Source organism: Urtica dioica, chromosome 11 (assembly GCF_054948205.1).
Source record: "Urtica dioica subsp. dioica isolate 48M chromosome 11, U.dioica_male_clone48M_v1_H2, whole genome shotgun sequence".
NCBI classification, from domain to species: domain Eukaryota; kingdom Viridiplantae; phylum Streptophyta; class Magnoliopsida; order Rosales; family Urticaceae; genus Urtica; species Urtica dioica.
Window position 1 is genome coordinate 17,491,964 of NC_142766.1, and position 22,876 is coordinate 17,514,839.

Genomic DNA, 22,876 nt, shown 5'->3' on the forward strand with positions numbered 1-22,876 from the left:
TAACAACATTCATATTTTTCATTTCTACCCACTTATTCCAAATCTTTTCACTTTAATCCTTTCATTTTATTTATTAAATTCTTTTTTTTAAATTTTTTTTTTTTATACTGCCTAACGGGATCCGCGGATCCCGTTAGACAGTTACCGCCTCCGTCCCGTTATATAACGGGACGGGACTCCCGTTCGGCGAATTAACGGGAGTCCGGGCGGGGGCGGGACGGGAGGCGCGGGAACTCCCGGTAAGCCAGGTTTAGTTCGAATGCTTGCATTAACGAAAAATTCAAACTAAGAACCTAATAGATGACTATTCATCTTCGGAACACACTAGTATAGTGGACAAAGCATGAAAGCTTACACAAACTAAGTACAAGATCTCAAACATCAAGGTAAAGCATATAATTTCAATAAATAAAAATTATTACTAATCTTAAAACTAGCATCCTCCACCACAAGAAAATACAAACACCACAATGCACGGGGAGTCACGGCAAAACGGGTCTCAAAGTTGAGGTGGGAGGAATGGACAACCGTAACAACGTTGTTGAGAGGGTGATGGAATCGCCGAAGGTAAGACTAGATCGGAGGGAGTGACCCCCCAAACACTGCTCCAAGTGTTCAACCCGCTTGGCTCGAGCATATGAAGAAACCCAACGTCGACGAAAAAAATACGAAGGAAACTTATGGTCTAGAGAAGATAAAGAAAACTCTTATTTTTTCCTAGGTCGGAGAACATTGGAGAGTAGTGTCTCACTCCCCAAAAAGAGGCGGTGGCTGAGAAACAACAAAAATCTTATATTTTCCTAGGTCGGAGAACACTGGAGAGCAGTGTCTCGCTCTCCAGAAAGAAGCGGTGGCTGAGAAATCACCAAAAACTCTAGGGTATGTTATGTACTGAGAGAAAAGAAGAAATGAGGAGAACAAACATTATTGCATATGACTTATTATCTTATGATAGAAAGAATAAGAAAAAAAAAATGATAATGTAAGGATAAGGGTATATTTACAAGATAATCGCTAACTAATCTAAAAGTAAGAATGTGACTCATTTTCAACGGTTGAAATGTGAGCGATGACTTGTAGTTGATCTCGGATTACAAGAGTGTTGGCCTATTTAAATACCGATAGAATGGTGAAAGAAAAATAAAAAATAAAAGAGATTTGTAAATGAGTAACCACTTAATGATGATGGATTTTTTTTTTTTTAAATAATAGCCAATGTATGTGTTTTATTAAGCAATTAGTCTAAATAAATTAAAGGTGATGTAGCTAAATAGTCAATTTAAAGTTATGAATTTGCAAAATAACCAAGATTTGTCTTAATTGAGTGAAATAGCCAAAATGTGCAGCAAGTTGGTTTCAAAAAAAAATTTGAATCCAAGATTAATTTTTTTTAAAGTGATAAATTGCTTATAATAATTGTAAAAAAATTTAATCTTGGATGTCAAAAAAAATTTGAAAACGTAAATTTGACTACTTTGCTGAAAAATTGAAACAGTGACTATTTTGTTAATCAACAAGTTTCAAATGACTATTTTGTACCATTTTTCCATAAATTAATGTGCCTAAAATACTCTTTCCCCAATTCACCAGATCTCATTGCAAGCGCGCTCTCTCTTTCACCATCATCTCAGAGCTTTCATGTAGGAAAACCCTAACTGAGAGAGAGAGAGACCGATCAGACCTAAACACTCGACACGCTCGCCGGCCTTCAACTCCGCGATGTCCTCTTCGAGTTCCTCCTCAGTCTCCGGCGACGACGGATCGCCCGAATCCGTTTGACGAAATCCCCGTCGGAAGCTCCGATTCCGCCTCCAATGGAGTCAAAGCTGAGCGTGAGATAATGAGCAACGAGTTTTTGATAGCTTCGTCGCCGAATGTCAAGACCTCATTTTCGACGGAGACGAGCGAGACTTCGCCAAAGAATGGAGCGACATTGGAGGCGATCCGTACTCCAATGACGAAGACTTGACGAAGGCTTCGGCGGCAAAACCGCCAAACACAAGAGACGAGCCCAGGCCGATGGCGGCGACGACGAAGCCGCCGTGGATCTCAACGAGACGCTTCCTCCGACAGCGAACCATTCTACAGTGGCTTCGTCGAAGAATCGTGACAAGCCGATCTTCGGAAAATCGACTTGCGACAACGTGATCGCCGAAAAAGTTTCAAGTCGGAAGTTGAAGCAGGTACGGACTCGGAGAGGATGAAAAGAGCCAAGAAGATAATTGTACGAACATGGATGCGTCGTCGGATTTCTCTGTGAAAATAAATTTTGTTTGGGGTTCAGTACTATGATTCCAAGCCTTTTTATTGGAATCACAGAAAACAAAGAAGCAAGAAAGAAAGGAAATAGTTTTAAACCTTGACCGCGATCGCTGGGATTTTCTAATACGAATCCTGACCTAGATTTTCTTTGATTTTCTCGTTAGGAAAGCTTGAGTTCTTTTCTGTGATCAATTGAAATATTTTTAAATATATCAGGTTTAGAAGATTTGTAAATCAATCTATCTCTCCGTCAAACCGATTGGAAATGTTTATCTTTGATTTGAGTCATTTTATTAAAGATTAGGCTTTTGGTATTTTCTCATCTTTCATGATAAATTTGCTTAGCTTGTTGTGTGAATTTTGGTGTTAACAGTATTTTCGGATCGATTAACTTTTAATCTAAATGATTTTTGGTGTTAATCCCATATATTGATTGAGTAACTGTTAAGTTAATCCTATTTACTGATAGATTAACTCTAGAATCCAATTGTCAAACCCTAGAAGTCATCTCCAGCTTCTGACATGACGAAAATATTAATTTAATCCTATTTATTATCTGATTAATTGTTAATCGAAATGAATTTTTTGTGTTAATCCTATTTACTGACTGGATAACTGTTAATGTGAATGAATTTTTGTGTTAATCGCATTTACTCATTTATTAACGACGTTGGAGGCGATCCAGTTAATGGCGGTATCCGGATCGAAAATTAGGGCTGGGATTTCGCCGTTTGAAACTCTGATGAAAACTCGAATTGTGGAGACGGAGATGACAATTAATAAGAATTATTGTTGTTCTTGTTGCTGTTAATAAAATTTATTGTTGTTCTTGTTGCGGTTAATAAAATTTAATGTTGTTCTTGTTGCAGTTAATAAGATTTATTGTTGTTTTTGTTAAGGTTAATAAGATTCAATGTTGTTCTAGTTATGGTTAATAAGATTTATTGTTGTTCGTGTTAATAAAATTTACTGTTGTTCTTGTTACTGTTAATTGGATTTACTATTTTTCTTGTTACGGATAATTTTATTTACTCTGACAATTAATAATAGGAAAAATGGTATGAAGTAACCAATTCAAACTATGACTTTTGCAAAATAGCCATAGTTTCATTAAGTATAACAAAATAGCCAATTGAGAGTACTACGACTTTTAATCATGCCTCGATTAATTTTAATCCAACCTTCGTAAAACTTACATTCTATCTTTATAGTTCGTTGGGATTAAATTTAATTCAGCCTAGATTAATCTTACTTAGGCTAGTTTGGTTATAGTTGGCAAACTATGGCTATTTTGCAAAAGCTTAAGTTTTATTTGGCTATATAGCCGCTTGACCCTTAATAATATTAACCTTTAAGAGTATTATTGGAATATTGAAATGTTATAATAATAAATTGGCTACTTTCATAAATATATTAATACTTTGGCTATAATTTTAAAGTATGGAGCTGTTTGAGCTAGTTATTTAGCGTGCCCAAAATAAAATTGTTTTCCTCATGAAAATATGAAATTATCGCGAAAATTAACGATAAATAAAGTAAAAATAAAAATCTTTCTACATATAGATACATTCAGTCAAATAATTTAAAAATATATAGAATTAGTTAATCATAAACTTTAAGCACTAAGTATAGTATGACATAGTATCACATTTTTACTTATTCTATACCATGATTTTGAGTGGGGGTAAAATTTTCAAAATGAATTTGTATACTTGGATTATTATTTCTCCGTCGCAAATAAACCTGACTTGGCGGGAGATACCGTGACTCCCGCTCCCGCCAATCCCGGACTCCCGTTACTGGGAATAACGGGAGTCCTGTCCCGTTAATGAACGGGACGGTAACGGGAGTCCCGCCTAACGGGATTCGGACCCCGTTAGGCGTAAAAAAAAAGAAAAATATTAAAAAAATAGATTTAAATAATTATATACAATGATGTAATTGAAAAGATTTTAAAGTAAGTGGGTAGAAAAAAATAATAAAGACGAATGTGAAATTAAAAATGGGCCTCCTAAAAAACCTCACCGACCCCTAAAAAGGTGCGACGACGAGGAAAAAGAGCACCCACTTCCTCGTTAATTATTTGAAAATTTATCCCGGACAAGGGCCGGGATATCCCTTAGTTATACAAGTTAGTCTAACCATTTATGTTTACATTTGCGAAATCAACTTCAAAATCGTCAAGAATATCGAAGCACATGAATGTTTCTTGTGCTCGATTTATATGTTGAATCCAATCCTTACGACACGTCAATGCTTCGACCATCTCCGGTTTCAAGCTACATCTTCTATCGTCGATGATGCGGCCCGCGCTACTAAAAACCGCCTCAGATGACACGGTTGAAACAGAGATGGTGAGGATGTCTTGTGCCATAGATGACAAGACCGGGAACCTCTTCACATTATGTCTCCACCAAACCAATAGGTCGATGCCTTCGTCATCCGGTTTGACCCACTCGTTCCGATCGTATTCTTGGATCTCCGGATGGGACCGTGCGTCGGTTGCGCTCGACCTCGTCTGATTTGTCCCAGTTTCTTGTTGTTGAGGCGATGGCTGTAAGCGGGCGCGTTGACGAAGACATTCGTGTATTGATATCTTCTTGGGAGCATCATCTGTGATTGAGATGCTTGTGTCCGATATTGCGGTAGGAGTTTTGCCTCGTATACCCTGAAAAGATCATAAAAAGCTTGCATGAACCTCGCGAGATCAAGTGCAACGTAATCTTGATCGTCGAAATGGTTTCTAATGTACTTACGAAATTTTTTTAAACCACCAATTTTACATCGGACGTCTAAAATGGCTCCAAAACCGTATAGTAATGGAACATTTCCAGCCCCCCAATATTTTAAAAAATTGGCTCTCATTGCTTGAATACAATCTTCAAAAATTGTTTCGTTTTTATATTTATCAAGATGCACAGCAATTGCGGTCATCGTATGAAGACCGAGAAAAGAAGTAGGAGTGTAAACAGCAGAGAGATAACAAGTTTCTTTGTAAAAAATGTCGAGAAAAGAAACAAATGATTCAGCCATCTTAATATCATATTCGGATCTAGCGTTTTCGCCATGTTCGCTGTTAATGTAAGAAACAATAACATCGACGTAATGCTCGGATAAGAAGTTGTTCAACATGAGAAAGATAGAATTCTACCTAATTTTGTTATCTAGGTGAAAGGTGCGATCTTGGAGACCGTTTACTCTAAGGCGTCTAAGGCGTCTCTTAAGCTCCTCTACTCTAGAGGTTGAACTATTTGTCCAACTAATGTAATTCCTAATCTTGTTGATCGAATGGTCATAACTAGCGGCTCCGGCTTGAACTATGAGATTTATGATATGGGTAGCACAACGTTGATGCAAAAGGGTATCGGCAACGTTAAGTTTCTCCTTTAACTCCCTAATCATGTCGTTGTTGCTTGTGGCATGTCAAACCCCACTCACCTATAACACTAACTATGATGTCTAAGATGTTTTCACGAGTGTGAGAACCTTCTATCCTCCTAAAGGCTATGATACGTTTGTTTAGGTTCCAATCGTCGTCTATATTATGCACTACAACGCTCATGAAATCCATCTTAGATTGACCAGTCAATATATCCGAGGTTAAGGCTACGCTATACCTACCAGATGATATTGTTTGTTTCATTTGTTCCTTTTCTCCTAAAACCCATTTTAGGATATCGGATCTCAAGGTTTTTCTAGACATTATTTGAACGTTTGAAATTATTGAACTCATGAATCTAACGAAGCCTTGAGATTCGATATGACTAAAAGATTGATCGGTGGAAACAAAATATTCTACTAAATCACGTCTAAAACTTACAGGATCGATGCGACTGACCTGGCTTAACGAGGCTCCAGATTGCGTCCCTTGGCAGTGTCTGTGATGACTCCACAATAGCGACGTCCCGACTCTTGTGTTGTGAGCGCTGAAGATTTTGCCACAACTGTGACATTTTCCGGCTTTTTCGCCGTTCGCAATCACCTATTCAAAGAAAGTCCACACAACGGACCTAGCACGACGTCGTGGTGGTTGTTGTTATTGAGGTGGTTGTTGTTGTTGTTGACCACCTTCATTTTGTTGTTGTTGTTCTTGTCGTGCTCGTTGTTGTCGTCGTTGTTGTGTCTCCTCTTGTTGTTCACGTTGTCGAGGTCGTAGAACTTGACTTTGACGTTGAGGTGGTGGTGGTGGTATGTCTTCTTCTTCCTCCTCCTCCTCCTCCTCTTCTTCATTTGGATTTTGGGTTTCATCGTCATCTTCTTCTTCATTTGGATTTTGGGAGTCACGATAATGTTGCTCGAATACTTGAAATTCTTGAAAAGCCACTTCGGATGACGGAATTTGAGCTTGATAAGCTTGCTCGGGATCCATTTGAGGGTAATATGGAATTTGAGTGTTTGGAATTTCGGTGAATTCCGAATGGTTGAAAGTAGGAGCAACATAATTTGGATCGAAAGAGTATTGGGTGGTTGGGTCGGTGGCGTTTTGAGACAAGTGCAACCAATTTTCTTCAAAACGGTGCATTCGTTCACCTCGGGAAGCTCTTCCCCTTCGACCTCCTCGGTTGTGGGATGAGGATGCCATGAAAAATTGAAAACGGTAATGAATATTAGAGATTAAAATCGAGAGCGTTTCGAGAGTATTTGAGATTGAGAGAATTTGAGAGAGTTTGAAAGAAATGTGTGAAGAAAATGAATGAATTGGGGGGGGGGGGGGGTATTTATAGATTTTAGAAATGATTGGGTAAAAAAAAGAAAAAATCCCGGAATAAGCAACGGCTATATTCCAACGGGAAAAAAAAATGGTTACTTTTTTTTTGCCGTTGGATCAAAGATCCAACGGCCGAAATTAAAAAAAAAAATACTCGACGGGACTAACGTGAGTCTCGGTCCCGTTAGTCGCATTAACGGGACTCCCGTCCCGTACCATTACCAGTAACGGGAGTCCCGCTCCCGTTACTGTGCCTAACGGTAGCGGGGATTCCGTCCCGTCCCGCTACCGTTAGGCCAGGTTTAGTCGCAAAGATAAAAATTGATTATTAATTTATTAAAATTGAGCTAACACAAATATAAAATCGATGCTCACATTCTAAACTAGGATGCTTATTCTTCGTTGCAAAGATAAAAATTGGTTATTAGTTTATTAAAATAATCTAAGACGAATATGAAATTGAGCTTGGACGAAACATGAATTTGTGAATTAAAATGATAAGATAATTGAATGCGAGAGCGAGTGTGTTTATAAAAAAAAAATCATTATTTTTTAAGTGGTGCCGATGTGACTTCATGATAAATGTTGACAATTTCTATCATCTTTTTCTTAAACGTCAAACATGCCACATATTGATTTCTTTTTCGTCAGTAATGAGTTCAAAACCTTAATATTTTTTTTTTAAAAATAGTTCAACCTTAATATTTGAAGGAAAATATCAAACAGTATCCCTCGTGTTTAATCGAAATGCGAGATTTATCCCCTCTATTTTTAGAAATATCAGACATATTCCTTCAGTTTTATATAAATGACATATACATCTCCTAAAAAAATGTTATAATACAAATATCACCCTTTTCGTTTATTTTTTACAAAAAAATAATTTGAACTCCCCAAAATACCCTTAATGAAATAATTTTTTATTTTCTATTCTATATAAAAAAAAAGTTTAAATTAAAAAATTTCTTTATAAAAAGTTAAGTATTTTTTTATAAAGAGATATTTTGATTTTATTTAATAAAATAGTAAATAAATATTTATTCTATTAAGGGTATTTTGGGGAGTTCAAATTATTTTTTTTGTAAAAAATAAACGAAAATGGTGATATTTGTAATATAACATTTTTTTAGGGGAGGTATATGTCATTTATATTAAACTAAAAGGATATGTCTGATATTTCTAGAAATAGAGGGGATAAATATCGCATTTCGATTAAATACGAGGGATAGTTTTTATATTTTCCCATATTTGAACGTCAGCTAATTATAAACATCACCAGAGTTTCTATTAAAAAGTATTTAATTTTGTTGGGGCCAAAATCTAGCAAAAAATTACAAAACGAAAAAATTCGCATTTTCTACAAATTTTACAGGTAATTTTAAATACTGTTTATTTTGATATGATCTTTGCATCATGTAGCTATATTTGGTATAATTATTTTAGTTTGATTAAGATGGCAACATTCTATATATGCCAAAAACTACCAAACGAAAAATACCTCATTATGTTTCTCGGTACCAAAATCTAAATATTAGAGACTTTTCAACAACTTTAGAGATAATTTTAAATATTGGTAATTTTGATATGCTGTTTACGTCACGTAGCTGTATTTAGTATAATTATTTGATTTTGATTAAGATGGCAACATTCTATATATGACAAAAACTACTAAACGAAAAATACCTCATTATGTTTCTCGGTACCAAAACCCAAATATTAGAGACTTTTCAACAATTTTAGAGAGCATTTTAAATATTCGTAATTTTGATATGCTGTTTGCGTCACGCAGCTACATTTAATATAATTATTTGATTTTATTTAGATGCTTCATTAATGGAATGCAAAAATATGCTACATACTCCAATTTTTTTATGATGCATTCAATATTGAGTTTGGCCTAAAATTTCAATTGGTCTTAGGAAATTATGTTAAGTAAAATGGTTGTCCACGAAAAAGAGGATGATATGAATGCCCTATCTCTCCTAGGCGCTATGCTTAGTTTGGTGAGTGTCGATCTTTTTGCTTTCGTAGCTTTTTTAGAAATTATTGTTGAGTTGATAAGCCTATAATATAGTCTTAATTGAAGATAATAAATCGATGCGGTGAAAAAGTCTGTTTTATAAATTCAAGTGGTTACGTATGTTTATTAATTTTTTTATAGAAATAAATTTTATTATCATAAAGAACATGTTCCGTTGAGTTCACATATTTATTAAACGAGGAAAATCCTCCAATTAAATGAATATATTATCTATAAAAAGAGTACAAGTGATCAATTTATAAGCGGTCATATTACCATATCGATAGATATGTAACAACCTTATTCCAGGAAATATAGACGATAAACTAGACACATGAGAGAAAATAAATTCAAACTCGTTAATAAAATGAGAGTGTTTATCTAAAAGTTGAACCACCGTCTTAGCATTTGACTCACAAAATGAGTACACAATCTCACATCCAAAGCCCAAGACAAAACGATGAGTAGAGCAATAGTTTTTGCTTCTTTGACTATGAACCACCGTCTTAGTGTTGACATATGTCGCAAGGACAATTTTCCAACTCGAGAATTGCCCACGTGAAGGCTCGAGCGTCGTCCACACTCGACTAAGGCAAATACCTACACAATGCACAACAGAATAAAAGCACACGGTAACAATAATATATGACACGAAAAATAGAACCAAACACACACACACACATGACAACAACACTTTAGGACAAGTACACACACAAGAGAACGTACGCTTTATGGGAACCTTTCCCAACCTTTATTATCATAAACAAAGAAAATACACTCGGAGTATGAATATGACACGACAATGTGATTCCCTCTAGATCACCTCGTGACTCTATCATGATAATGCAAGACTATAAATAGAACGTCTGGTTTACAACCCAAACCGCCTAGAAAAAAATGTCTATAACCGTCCCTGCCGACATGGCATAGACGGTTATCTAAACCTACAGAAAAGAGCCAACGTCTTGGCCTTATCCGCGCCAAGGAGATCGTGTGCCTCGCGTGACACTTAAATGTCCACGTTCGTCAAAGACATCTTAGTTACCGTTGCTAATAGCTCAACTGTCCGGCAATCGTTCCCGCCCATGATTCTTTGTTTGCCACGCGTCAATCTTTTGTCATGCCTCAACCATCTGTCTTCCGAATGCCACATTGTATCTTCCAATTGTCTTTCCCACGTTCTAACTTGCATTCTCGCACATGCCACCACACGTGCACTTGATGCCAATCGCTTTTTCCCAAGACCATGCTTCTCGTGCATGCCTTGGCATTGGCCGGCAACACACTTCAGTGTCACGGCGTGTCGCCGGTCGAGTCACCGCCTAAGAGTGTAATAAAATATAACTTGTAGCGGTTTGGCGGAGGCGGAACCACGCGGATGTGTTATCAATTCTTGTGTTGAGCAGAATTTGATAAATTAGTTGGGTGAACAAGTTTTTCGCTTTATCTTTTTGATAAGTTGTTTTTCTTCAATTTTATGCTCAGCTATCTTTTATTTTCCGTCTCCTTTCCTGTATTTATTTATTTACCAAGATTTGTCTATTCGATCCAATTATTTAATATCATTTGTGAGTGGGAAATCTTTAGCAAGTAACACACATGACATGATCTACAATTCAAAAAGCTAAAAATAAATGAACAAGTAATTAAACTTTAAAAGAATAAAATAAATATAATGAATAATAAGAAGCAAACAAAAAGATCCACGTTGGCATGCTCTCACACACACACTTGATTACCCTGACAGATATACATGTATACGACTCTCTCTCTCTCTCTCTCTCGCGTAAATATTCTTTCGTCACCAGTCGATTAAATAATTATGAAAACCCCAAAATATAAATATAAAAATAAATAAAAAGCCCAGATTCCCATCGACAGACTGTCTCTCACTCTTCGCCTCGTGGGGTTTGGCTTTTAATAATTTTTTTTTTTTTTGTATGTTTTCACTGAACTTTCTCATCTCCTATTCCTATATATCTCCCTCCATATATATAATCTCGCATAGAGTGTAACGCATTGCTTTGCTCTTCTTGCAGAGGTGCTAAATTTCACTTCCATGGCTTCGATCCTCGAATCTGGCTGGCAGGTACAGTTTGTTTCTCCCTGTTTCGTCATTGTCTTTTTTATCTCAAAAACCCCTTTTATTTTTTATTTTTTCGTTATCATTCTTACTCAATCGCTCTAGCTTGATTTTCGACATTTATTGTTCTTGATCTGCTTGTTAGGCATTGATTGACTAATCTGAACTGGTGTGTACCAGAATCCGCGTGTACGAATCTTTGATGTGTTAATGTCTTTGAAAATGATCTTCTTTACGTCTTTAGATTTTTCTATTACGGGCTCGATATCATTATTTTCTTTATTATATAATGTTTTTCATCAATAGATATAGATTGTGGTTTTAATTCGGTAGCAGAAGGTTTTAATCTTACATGTAAATGAAACTGTATAGTCAGAACCTGAATCATTGGATTATGATTGTCTATGGCTTTCGATTGGATTAGCGGCTTTTTCATATGATAGAGAAATACGCGAATAGTTGTATGAAAAATATACATCAAACTAGTTATCTTGCATACAAAATCGTTTGATTGAGAAGAAAATCAATTAACTAGTCTTCTTGGTAATGATATACTCGGATGAAAATGTAGAGTGATTTTGACTTTTATTGGCCTAAAGCAATCACACTATGGTTCCTCGTGGAGGATTGTGGTTCATACTTTAATGGGACCCATGTAACTTTGTGTTTGCTGTCTATTTTTTTTGGCTGTGATGTCGCTTTCTATTTCAGATCTCTCTGATGGAATATCGCCATTCAAAATTATTTGGCAAGTGGGTTTTGAGAAGTAATTGATTTCTCGTCCTGGTCCATATGGAAAAGTATTAGGAGTTCATTCTTGAATTGCTCACTTTTTAACGACGAATCAATTTCTTCAGATTGTCTTGGTGATTTTTCAATTTTTATTTATTTATTATTACAATTAAGCTGAGGTTAAAAATGTTATGTAGCCACGAAGGCCAAAGTTACTCCGTTATTATTTGTTGACTGAGGAAAAAAAACGAAAGTGATAGCTACCTAAGTATTTCTAAAATGATTGTAATTATTAATTGTGAAAATCTTTTGCTTAATGGATTTAAATTGCTTTCCTATTCCAGAGAACATATAGCCTTACACTAGCATAAGCTTGGGGTAAAATGAATGTGCACGAATGGCTTCACTTATGCTCGGACATGGATGAATAATTACTTCCTCTGGATTGACAATTTCGGTTGTTCAAAGATAAATCTTATTTTTTATTTTTGATAAATCTCTCTCTGTTGGTGCAGTATCTCATATCAAATTTCAGTGACTTTCAATTGGCATGCCTAGGAAGCTTTTTTCTCCATGAGAGTGTTTTCTTCTTGTCTGGACTTCCTTTTATATATCTCGAGAGAGCGGGATGGCTGAGCAAGTACAAGATTCAGGTGTGAACCTTTTGACTTTGTTGTTTATGTTGCCTCGTTACATAGCCATATGCGACTCTACGTGCTCGCATTTCAATTTTTTTAAGATGAGAGTTGTATTTGGATATTCGGATGTTATCCTTTCTATGCGAGTTTTTTTGGAATTTCCTCTGTTAGATATGGATTCAAGAATCCACTGATATTTCCTTCTTTTGATACCAAAGCTTGAATAAACGTTCTAGACTGTAATAAATTTAGGAAGACTACTGAACTGCAGAAATTATTCAGATTTATACGGATTCATCATCCATCGCGATTCAAACTAATCCTTTCAATTTTTATTCTGCAATTTTTTTGGCGTGTTGTGATGTTCAGTTTTCGTTGCCATTACGAACAATTTTTCCTTACATTAGGTGATCATTCTTTGCTCCGTCTTCTTTTCCCTTTTTCCTTATGTGTAAATTGTTTTTTTTTTTTTTTTGGCTCTTTACAGACAAAGAATAACAGCCCTGCGGCTCAAGAGAAATGTATAACTCGGCTTCTGTTGTATCATTTTGGTGTCAACCTTCCTGTTATGATCTTCTCATATCCCGTCTTCACATACATGGGAATGAAAAGCAGTTTGCCTCTACCGTCCTGGTATTTTCAGGTTCTTTATATGCTAATGCATTCTTTTTACACGTTTTCGGTACAATGGTATTTGATCCTCGTAACTGGTATCATTCTCATTGAATTCCCCACCAAATTCTATAAAGCATGTCTCTTCAGTTTCATATTCAGCGTGATTTGGTTTGGCAGGGAAGTGATGTTAACCCAAATAGTATTCTACTTCATCCTCGAGGATTTTGTATTCTATTGGGGACACAGAGTTCTTCACACGAAGTGGCTGTACAAACATGTACACAGTGTCCATCATGAGTAAGCGATCCAGTCATTAATTTTTTTTTTATTTGAAAGATATTTGAGCAGCGAGGTTTTTTTGTAACATTTCGAAGATCTTAACACCACGTACAGATACGCAACGCCTTTTGGACTGACCTCTGAATATGCTCACCCTGCCGAAATTCTGTTCCTTGGCTTTGCGACGATCGTGGGTCCCGCCATAACCGGTCCCCATCTCATAACCCTCTGGTTGTGGATGGTGCTGAGGGTTCTCGAGACTGTCGAGGCACATTGTGGGTACCATTTCCCATGGAGTCTCTCGAACTTCATTCCTTTGTATGGAGGGTGAGTTTTCAAAAGCTTGATTGTTGTGTTATCGAAAAATGTGTACATACTCACCAGGATTTTTTATTTTTTATTTTTGTTTTACTCAGTGCTGATTTCCATGACTACCATCACCGGTTGCTCTACACCAAGTCGGGTAATTACTCATCAACATTTACGTACATGGACCGGTAAGTTCTTGTTCATCTACCTTCACCTTTATTTATCTACACGGAACTCTGACAGGCTATAAGAGATAACATGTTGTTTTATATAAGTACATCAATTCACTTTCTTAACTAGTTTAGTTTATACGGTCTTGCATACGAGCGTTCTCTTTGTTCTTCAAACAGATGAGTATAGTTCTCTTTGTTATTCACTTTCTTAACTAGTTTGGTTTATACAGTCTTGCATACGAGCGTTCTCTTTGTTATTCAAACAGTCAGCCTTGTATATCTGTGGTTATTGCCTAACTTCAAAATTCAGCAAGGCTGACTTTATGTGATACTAATGTGGAGAAAAGAGGAAAAAAAAAAGTCAAAAGCTAATAAATAATGAAATGTCTCTGTAGCTCAGCACACAATTTTAGTTTTTGCATCGAAGATTCAAAGAGTAACCAAAAATGATGTGAAAAACTACAACTTTGAGAATTGATTGCGAGTAAACAAACATTCAAGCAATACCCCTAACAATCTGGTGACTATGGCATAGTTGTTGATTGCCCATTTAGCTCTGATTTTTTTAAATGAACATGTTCAGGATATTTGGAACGGACATCGGTTACCGAAAGTTGAAGGAGCTTAAACAAGCTTATGTTGAAGAGCCCACAAAAGAGAAGTAACCATTGAAGCTTTTTCTTTCACTGGCTGCACTTAAAAAAAAAACCTTCGATTTTGGAAGTGTCTTTTGTTTTGTGTGCAACAACCTCTTATTCTATTGAATCGATGCTTCCTTTTAGAGCATTTCTGTTAGTGTTGAATAGGTGAACACTTTTTATTGGGATACTTTTATCGCTCCTTACTCTTTAAAAGTAATGAATTAGTACATACTTTTTCATTTTCTACGTTTCTTTTGTGCTTGTGCCTCTGTGTTTTCTTATATGTCCAACAAATTATTTTTTATTGATTAGTTGGTAGATCTTAGTTGATAAATAGGTCTGACTTTAGCTTTCATATATTTCATATTAGAGCATGAAATATGCTTATTTTTCTCAGAATGTAAGTTTATTTCGTGGGAATTATTAGAATGCTGAATGAAGTACAATTATTGAATATATGTCACTCATGCATGTTGCAAAACATGGCATGGGTATTAGACTGTGTGTGTGTCTGTGTCAGTGTGTGTGTGTGTGTGTGTGTGTGTGTGTGAGAGAGAGAGAGAGAGAGAGAGAGAGAGAGAACTTTAGTTGTGTTAAAATCAAGCTGGCAGTGGAAACTCTGTCCAATACCATTTACATGCATGTTCTTGCTGTGTTGTCATCCCAGTTTTGAAATGGAATTTGTACGTGCAAAAGACTAAACAATTTATTAGACTTTTTATACCGTCGGGAAAAAGCAAGTTTCACGAATCACAAACAACATACTTATTTTTTTTTATTGGAGAGTGATAACAGACAGCCTTACTTATCCCGCTTTATGCATCTAACCCTCGTCGGAACCAAGAAAGTCGCCAACGCTCTATACCGATGAGAATATTAAAACGCTATCATTTAAAATGAAACAACTGTATATATATATAATATTTTTAGAAGAAAAAAAACAACTGTATTTTATCAGAAACAAGGGCAACACAACACGTAATGATGTATATTTTCTTGTATATATTTATTTAGGAGGTATATATTTATGTATATGCATAGGCTATACTATGATTCACGTTTTTTTACGAGAAAAAAAAAGTGAAGGAAAAAAGAGAGGAAAAAAAGGTTTGTCAAGGAAAAGACGCGTTTGTCTCTCAAACATTTAGTTTGTGTGATACTATCTCTTACTTTCAAGTTCTCTTCCTGTGTGGGGACATGAATTCGATTCTCCATGATAGCGATTTGTCTTTATTATTTATTCTCACAACCACCTACCTCAAAAATTGAATGTCATCCCATGTCCTCAACTTTAGAATTTAAGCCCGCGTGCACGACTCATATCCACACTTCTATCGGAAGTGTTTGGTGGTTCCGTAACTACCCACACATATCATCAAGTAATACTCGAGTCAAAATCAATCAAGTGTATTTTCATCGGTTACTCGGCAACTCAAAACGGATATAGGTGTTATGAACCCACATCTAAGAAATTCATAGTCTCCAATTCTGATAGGGGAGAGCAATAATGACTCGCCGAATTGGTTGATCATTAATTCGGACTCCATCTCGATTTCTGCTTCGAGCTCCAACCCATGCAATCCCAAACAATGAATCTGTGTCCAGCCTTCCAAGCTCATCAAATTCTAATCCCAACTCAGACTCTGCAACCAATCTCCTATCGAGCTCACCTCAACCAACTCTGAGCTCGAAATATTCAAATCCTGGCTCTGTCCCTGGTAGTACAAACAAACCTCACCCATAGTCAGGCACGAGCTCGAATACATGAAGTATCTTTAGTCCACTCCGAAAACAGTGAACGAGGTAATACCTCTTCTCCTTTCGAATTACCCATTGCCTTGAGGAAACCTACTCGGTCATGTGGCCCATACAAAATTGAAGATTACGTATACTACAAAAATCTCTCGCCGAGCTTTTCGAGCCTATGTGACAAGAATAGACCAAGAAGAAGTGCCAAACTTCATCAAAGAAGCTCTCCCGATTCCAACTTGGCGAGTTGCAACTCATGCATAAATCCAAGCGCTCGGACAGAATGACACCTGGGAGATTATTGAGCTACCACCCGGAAATTTTGGATGCAGATGGTTGTTCAACTTCAAACACAATTCGGATGACACTGTGGAGAGACTAAAATCCCGATTTGTCGCTAAAGAGTATGCCATGCTTATGGCATCGACTATCAGGAAACACTCGTACCGGTAGCAAAACTCAACGCGATCAAAGTTCTTCTATCTTTGGTTGCCAACTTAGATTGGCCTTTGTTACATCTCGATGTGAAGAATGCTTTCTTGAATGGTGAACTGGAAGGAGAAGTCTACATGCAAATTCCACTGGGCTTCAAAAACGACCGGGCTCCCAACAAAGTATGTAAACTCAAGAAGTCATTATACAAACTTAAGCAATCACCCTGTGCTTGGTTCGAGAAGTTTACTCACGTACTCAAATGATGCAACTACTCGCAAGGTCAAGAAGATCATGCGTTGTTCTCAAAAATCTCAGCCCGAGGCAAACACTCCATCTTGAGTGAAGTATGTAAACCCAAGAAGTCCTTATACAAACTAAAGCAGTCACCTCGTGCTTGGTTCGGGAAGTTTTCTCACGTACTTAAAGACTGAAGAAAATTTTGTCATTCGAGTTTGTAGTCAAGGATCTTGGAAGCTTGCGATATTTTCTCGACACAAAATTAGCTCATTATGTGAAAAGTATCTTTATATCTCATCAAAAATACATTCTCGATCTCCTCAAAGAAACTAACATGCTCAATTGCAAACTCTAATCAATCCAAACATCAAGCTCGCAGCTCGAACCACCACCGAAGTTGATGCCATTAAAGAAAGATTTCAACAGCTTGTAGGAAAACTCATCTATCTCACTCACACGCGATCGAACATCGGATTCTCAGTGAGCATGGTCAGCAGATTCAAGAATAACCCCATAACGGTCCATGTAGATGCCGTCATGAGAATTCTTTAATATAACAAATCCACCCCAGGAACATGTCTGTTTTTAAAAAAATGAAACAATCAAAGAGTCGAAGTTTTCACAGATGCAGATTGGGCAGGGTCAATATTAGATCGGAAATCTATGTCTGGTATGTGTATTTGGGGTATTCTCGTCACCTGGCGAAGCAAGAAACAAATGGTGGTTGTTTGAAGCAGTGCATAAGTCGAGCTCGAATCGTTAGCTAATGTAGCGTGTAAAGGTTTGTGGTTAAGACGGCTTATGAACGACCTCAAGATCAAGCTTGAAGAACCAATTAAGCTCCTATGTGAGATCTAAGTTGCGATCTAAGCATTGCAAAGAATCCAGTTCATAATGACCGAACTAAGCACATCGAGATTGATCGTCACTTCGTCGGTGAGAATATAGAGTTAAAGATTATCGAAATGAAGTACATTCCAACCCGACATCAAGTGACCGACATTATAACAAAGTCTTTCCATTGAACTAGCTTCTTCGAGCTATGTAGCAAGTTTGATCTTCTTAACATCTACAATCAAGATTATGGGGGAGTGTTGAAGTTCAACTCGTCAGTCTAGACTGGTGTAACCTCGGAATCACCACCCGTATTGAAAATATAATATCGAAAATTGTGCATCTCAATTCTTTCTTCATTTTCGATGTAGTTAATTAGTTGAGAATATTTCCATTTAATTCCTCTTTTATGTAACCTTATATATACTTATATTCATTATTCATAATAATGAGTAGAAGATATATTCTCAGAATTTCGGAACACTCGCTTTCCTTTCCTATTCTCTCTAGCTTACATAAACTATTGTGTATCATTAGCTTTCAAGGCCTTAAAATTGTTCCAGCATTCCGGAATAGAAATCATTGTGTATTATTAGCTTTTAAGACCATATCATTGCATGAATGTTATTCTGAATGTACACAACAGCTTTCCATGTGTCGCATTATATGAGGATTATTGCATAGATGAAGTGGAAACTGTCTTTTCTTTTAATAAGAAATTATGACTATATAAAGCACATCAAATAAAATTTATGAATTGTATATTGGCTAAGGTTTCAAAAACATTCACTAAATAGCTAATTTAATGGGTAATAACATGACAAATGAAATCAACTATATTGTATCAAATATATTTGTATTAATTAAATAATAATTAAATTTATAAATTAAATTAATTGGTCTTTAAATCGCATAATTAATTATCGATAATGAATTCTTGAAATTATGTAGCAATCTGATTTTCTAGTTTTTTCCCTCTCCAAATCGCGTATAGGTACTAACCGATAACAATTTTTTAATTTGATTTTAACAATAAAATCTGATTACAAATGCTCGATTTAAATTAATATTTGAAATACCACGCGGATATAGATATCTCGCGATAGTCCTTCTTGCACACCCCTACAAGAGAGCGGATTGAGGTTTGAACTTCTTCCGTAGTTTGTTTAAAAAATGGTGCAAATATCGTAATTATTATAAATACCACACATTATTTATATATAAAAAAAAAAAAAAAAACAAATATACCACATATTAAAAGTGTTGCAATTTTTACGAAAATAATATAATCTATATTGGCGACTAGTCCCATAACTTTTAGTAATATCATATTGTACATTACTATACTAAAAAATTTAGGGAAAATATTAAGAGTATCCCTTGTGTTTAATCGAAACGCGAGATTTATCCCTTCGATTTTTAGAAATATCAGACATATCCCTTTAGTTTAATATAAATGACATATACCTCCCCTAAAAAATATTATATTACAAATATCACATTTTTCGTTTATTTTTTACAAAAAAAATAATCTGAACTCCACAAAATACCTTTAATAGAACAAATATTTATTTACTATTTTATTAAAAAAAAATCAAAATCTCTCTTTATAAAAAAAATTCTTTTAACTTTTTATAAAGAAATTTTTTGATTTATTTTTTTTATATTGAATAGAAAATAAAAAATTATTTCATTAAGGGTATTTTGAGGAGTTCAATTTTTTTTTTTTTGTAAAAAATAAACGTAAAGAATGATATTTGAAATAAATATATATTTTTTTAGGAAAAATATACGTCACTTATATTAAACAGAAAATATATGTATAATATTATTAAGGATAAATCTCGCATTTCGATTCTCAAAAATTTATCCCCTAATTGTTTTTTTTGGAATTGGGTGTCATTCACCTTATTCAAAAATTAAGCAAAAGTCCTTTTTACTCGATATGTTATTTTAAGATATTAAAAGTAAAACACACCCCACAAATATCATTTCCGTAAAATATCGTAATTTTTATATTTTATTTACCTCTAGTCTCTAGAAACAACAATGAAGCCGGGTAATGCATAGGCCCCCGAAAGTGAGAAACGACTGATCAGGGCATAAGAATTTCAAAGCAAAGGAAATCAGACAAGACAACGTTGAATACATAAAGCATATATTTACTTGGGTCTAATATTACACGTGTATATACTTCGACGGTGTGCATAAAGATTTCATTCTGAAATAAAAAACCAGCAGTGCCATACATACACACATCGCTCGCTCTACGTCCCATAACACTTCATATTATAAAGAAAAAAAAAATATTAATATCCGGACACGTAAAAAAACCCATTCAACCCCAATTAAAAAAGAAAAGATAAAAAGAACCAGCTTATTCACCGGCAAAAAGTGAGGAAGCATAAAGACGATGACAAAAGGCGGCGAGAGGGGGGGTTACGTGTCCCTCCTCCTGAGATCCACTACGACCACGCTCACGTTATCTGTGGTGTGCCTCGCCAGAGCCAGCTTCGTCAGAAGCATCGACGCGTCCGAGCACGCCCTGTCGGAGCGATCCCCTTCCTCGGCGGCGGGTTCTTCGTCCGCCGCCGCGGCCGCCGGAATGGCCTTGCCACGGAGGCACATCCGAGCCACGCCGCACACAGTCTCGTTCGAAACGACGTCCCAAAGTCCGTCGCTGGCGAGGATCAGGCAGTCGTCCTCCGCCGTACGGTCCACGATCATCACCTCCGGCTCGCAGCTCACGTACGGCTTCAGATAGTTGTCGCCTGAGTTAAGCATTGTGATTTAACATCAGAAAGCTAGAAAGCTATTAAGTAAGGGTAATATTGTCTTAAAAAAATATTTTGCTAAATAGCCAAAATTAAAAACATAAATAAAAAATATCTTAGGGCAAAAGGTAATTTTTTTCTCGTCAAAAAAAGTTTATTACTACGAGTGCTTTGACAGAATAGTCAAAGTTCCTCCCAAATTTTGCTAAATTAATAAATAACAAGGGTGTATATTTTAGTTAATTTTTTGTTTAGTGTAAATATTTTACTTTTAGCTACTTTGTAATTTAAAGAATTGCTAATTTGTGTAATTTTTTTTATTATTATTACCTATGGCTCTAGACATGGCTAAGACTCCGAGAACCCGTGGACCGTCCCAGTATATGACCCGCCCACCCGCGGCTTGGATCCGTTCGAGCTCGTCCGGGCGATCCGGCTGTGGGACAAGAATATCAAAAGATCTATCAGTTTATCAAAATCTAACGGCTGTAATCTAGAGTTGTACAGTTATTACGATGGACTACCAACCGAAAAAAGCAGAAGAAGAAAGAAAAAAAAAAAAAAGCAAAGCACGCAAAAGACACGCGCCAAAAGGAAAACCGTTTGCGAGTTTCCGATTCCGTGGATCCAGTAATTACCTTGTGATCGGAGGAGAGAGGAACGGGCTTGCCTTTGCGGCAGAGGATGGCTCTGGAATCGCCGCAGTTTGAAACTATGATCTTCTCCGGCGTCACTACGGCGACGACGGCTGTGGATCCGACGGCGTCGCACTCCGGCGACTGAAGCTCGCACCGGCAAGTCGCTCCGAGGCCGCTTTTGCAACACGAGATAACTTCCTCGTCCATCCGAATGAAGCTTCGCTCCATCGCAGCCTTCCATTCTGTGTCCTCCGTCGCAACCTCATGAGAGACGATGGCTTCTTTACCTTCCATCTCCTCCTTCAACAGCTCGTGTAGGCGTTCACGGCACTTCGTCGCCACCTGTATCAAGACACCACTTCCTAATTAGCGTTCTATAATCTTGAAAAAACCAGAGAATACTAGGGAATGAAAACCGGACGTACGTGAGAGCAGCCATGGCCGTCGTAGACGCCGTAGTAATGCAGGTCCGTCGCGGCGCCGTTTTGCCGGCGGAGGAACGAAGGATGTACGGCCAGAGCGTCTTCCATGTCTCTCCTCCTCCCGCAGACCGACGCGAATCCGAACTTCGGACGGTCGCCGGAGGACTCCAGATCCGGCGCGGTCTGTTCGCCGGAAACCTTCGCGCATCTCTTCTCCTCCTCCAAACAGGAATTCTCCACCGCGTTGTCGAAGTCGCAAGACGTGCCTTTAATCCGCTTCAGACCTCTCTCCGCCTCCTCTGGAGGCGTCACCACTCCGGCTACGTACTTAAACCGCCGGATCTCCATCCTCCGCCGCCTCGCCGCTCGCGAGCTCGACTCTCCGGCCGATGAAGCTTCGCTCTCACTGACCAAGCCACAGCAAATCTCCGCCATTTCGGAAGGAAAAAAACATATAGAAAATAAAAATAGATACACCAGCCTAACAAACAAAGAACGCCTCTCCAACCTAGTCTAGTCTCGTTCGTACTACTAGTTCATCGTAATGAAATCACCGAAGGCGATTCATCTGCGTCGTTTCGAACTTATTAAAAGAGAATTTTGAAAAATCGAAAACGATCGTTGACGATGAGAACGCTCGCGCGCAAGCAACAGAGGGAAAGTTTTTAAAGAACTACATCCATGGAAGCTCTCTCTCTCTCTCTCTCTATCTGTGGCTCTGGTCACCACGGGCAGCTACCCGTTCCCGTCATGGGCAGCAGAGAAGTGTTCGTATACTGCGTGACCAAATGCTCCTTTCCTCTTATTCAACTAATCTGGACCGTCGATCTGCCTGCGTTACCAGGGTTATCTAACACGTAACCTTGGACGCTCAGTACGTGGCCCAATGACCGTCCAACAACGCATAATGGCGAAACTTTCTTTCCGGACACGCATTTGGTCTTTTGGCGTCGTTTTGAGTTCAAATTTTTGTTATATTTGAAGAATATCATTTTCTTTCTCTCTTTCTTCGGCCCTGTGTCTAAACTCGGTACACCACGTGTCCTCATCCTCGTACGGAGATTAAGCCACGAATCGATTTCTGAAGGGGAAAATAAAGCAGGGTTTTATTGTGATGAGAAAAATAAATTATATATTCCAACTTTATTCCCTCTTGACGTTGTGGTCCAATCACATGCTAGAACGTATCAGTGTTGTGACATTGACGGGTGGGCCCAAGTGCCTTCGTCGTTGACGCCCTATATAGAGTATCTGAGCGGATCGCTCAAACCACCTACATACACTCAACAATAATAAGTTTTTTTATTTTGAATTTAAATTCGTCAGA

General features: G+C 37.1%; 2 protein-coding genes across 3 annotated transcripts; one reads left to right on the forward strand and one right to left on the reverse strand.

Annotated features, from left to right (window-relative positions):
• The first annotated feature begins 10,841 nt into the window (after positions 1–10,841).
• Positions 10,842–14,698, forward strand: LOC149381849 (methylsterol monooxygenase 2-2). Of its 2 annotated transcripts, none has more exons than XM_089601937.1 (8): positions 10,842–10,928; positions 11,030–11,079; positions 12,321–12,458; positions 12,931–13,076; positions 13,236–13,355; positions 13,452–13,664; positions 13,754–13,834; positions 14,403–14,698. In XM_089601937.1, the coding sequence occupies exons 2-8, from the start codon at positions 11,050–11,052 to the stop codon at positions 14,482–14,484; spliced, it is 810 nt and encodes a 269-aa protein (XP_089458063.1). In that variant the 5' UTR covers positions 10,842–10,928; positions 11,030–11,049; the 3' UTR covers positions 14,485–14,698. The 2 variants fall into 2 exon arrangements, with proteins under 2 accessions (XP_089458063.1, XP_089458064.1); XM_089601938.1 differs by having other exon boundaries at positions 10,902–10,919.
• Positions 14,699–19,856: 5,158 nt separating this feature from the next.
• On the reverse strand, positions 19,857–22,300 carry HAI1 (PP2C protein (Clade A protein phosphatases type 2C)). The gene is made up of 4 exons (XM_089630845.1): positions 21,553–22,300; positions 21,128–21,469; positions 20,820–20,925; positions 19,857–20,486 (listed from the first exon to the last, which is right to left on the reverse strand). Exons 1-4 carry the CDS (start codon positions 21,982–21,984, stop codon positions 20,155–20,157), a joined length of 1,212 nt encoding a protein of 403 aa, XP_089486971.1. The 5' UTR covers positions 21,985–22,300; the 3' UTR covers positions 19,857–20,154.
• Between the last annotated feature and the right edge of the window lie 576 nt (positions 22,301–22,876).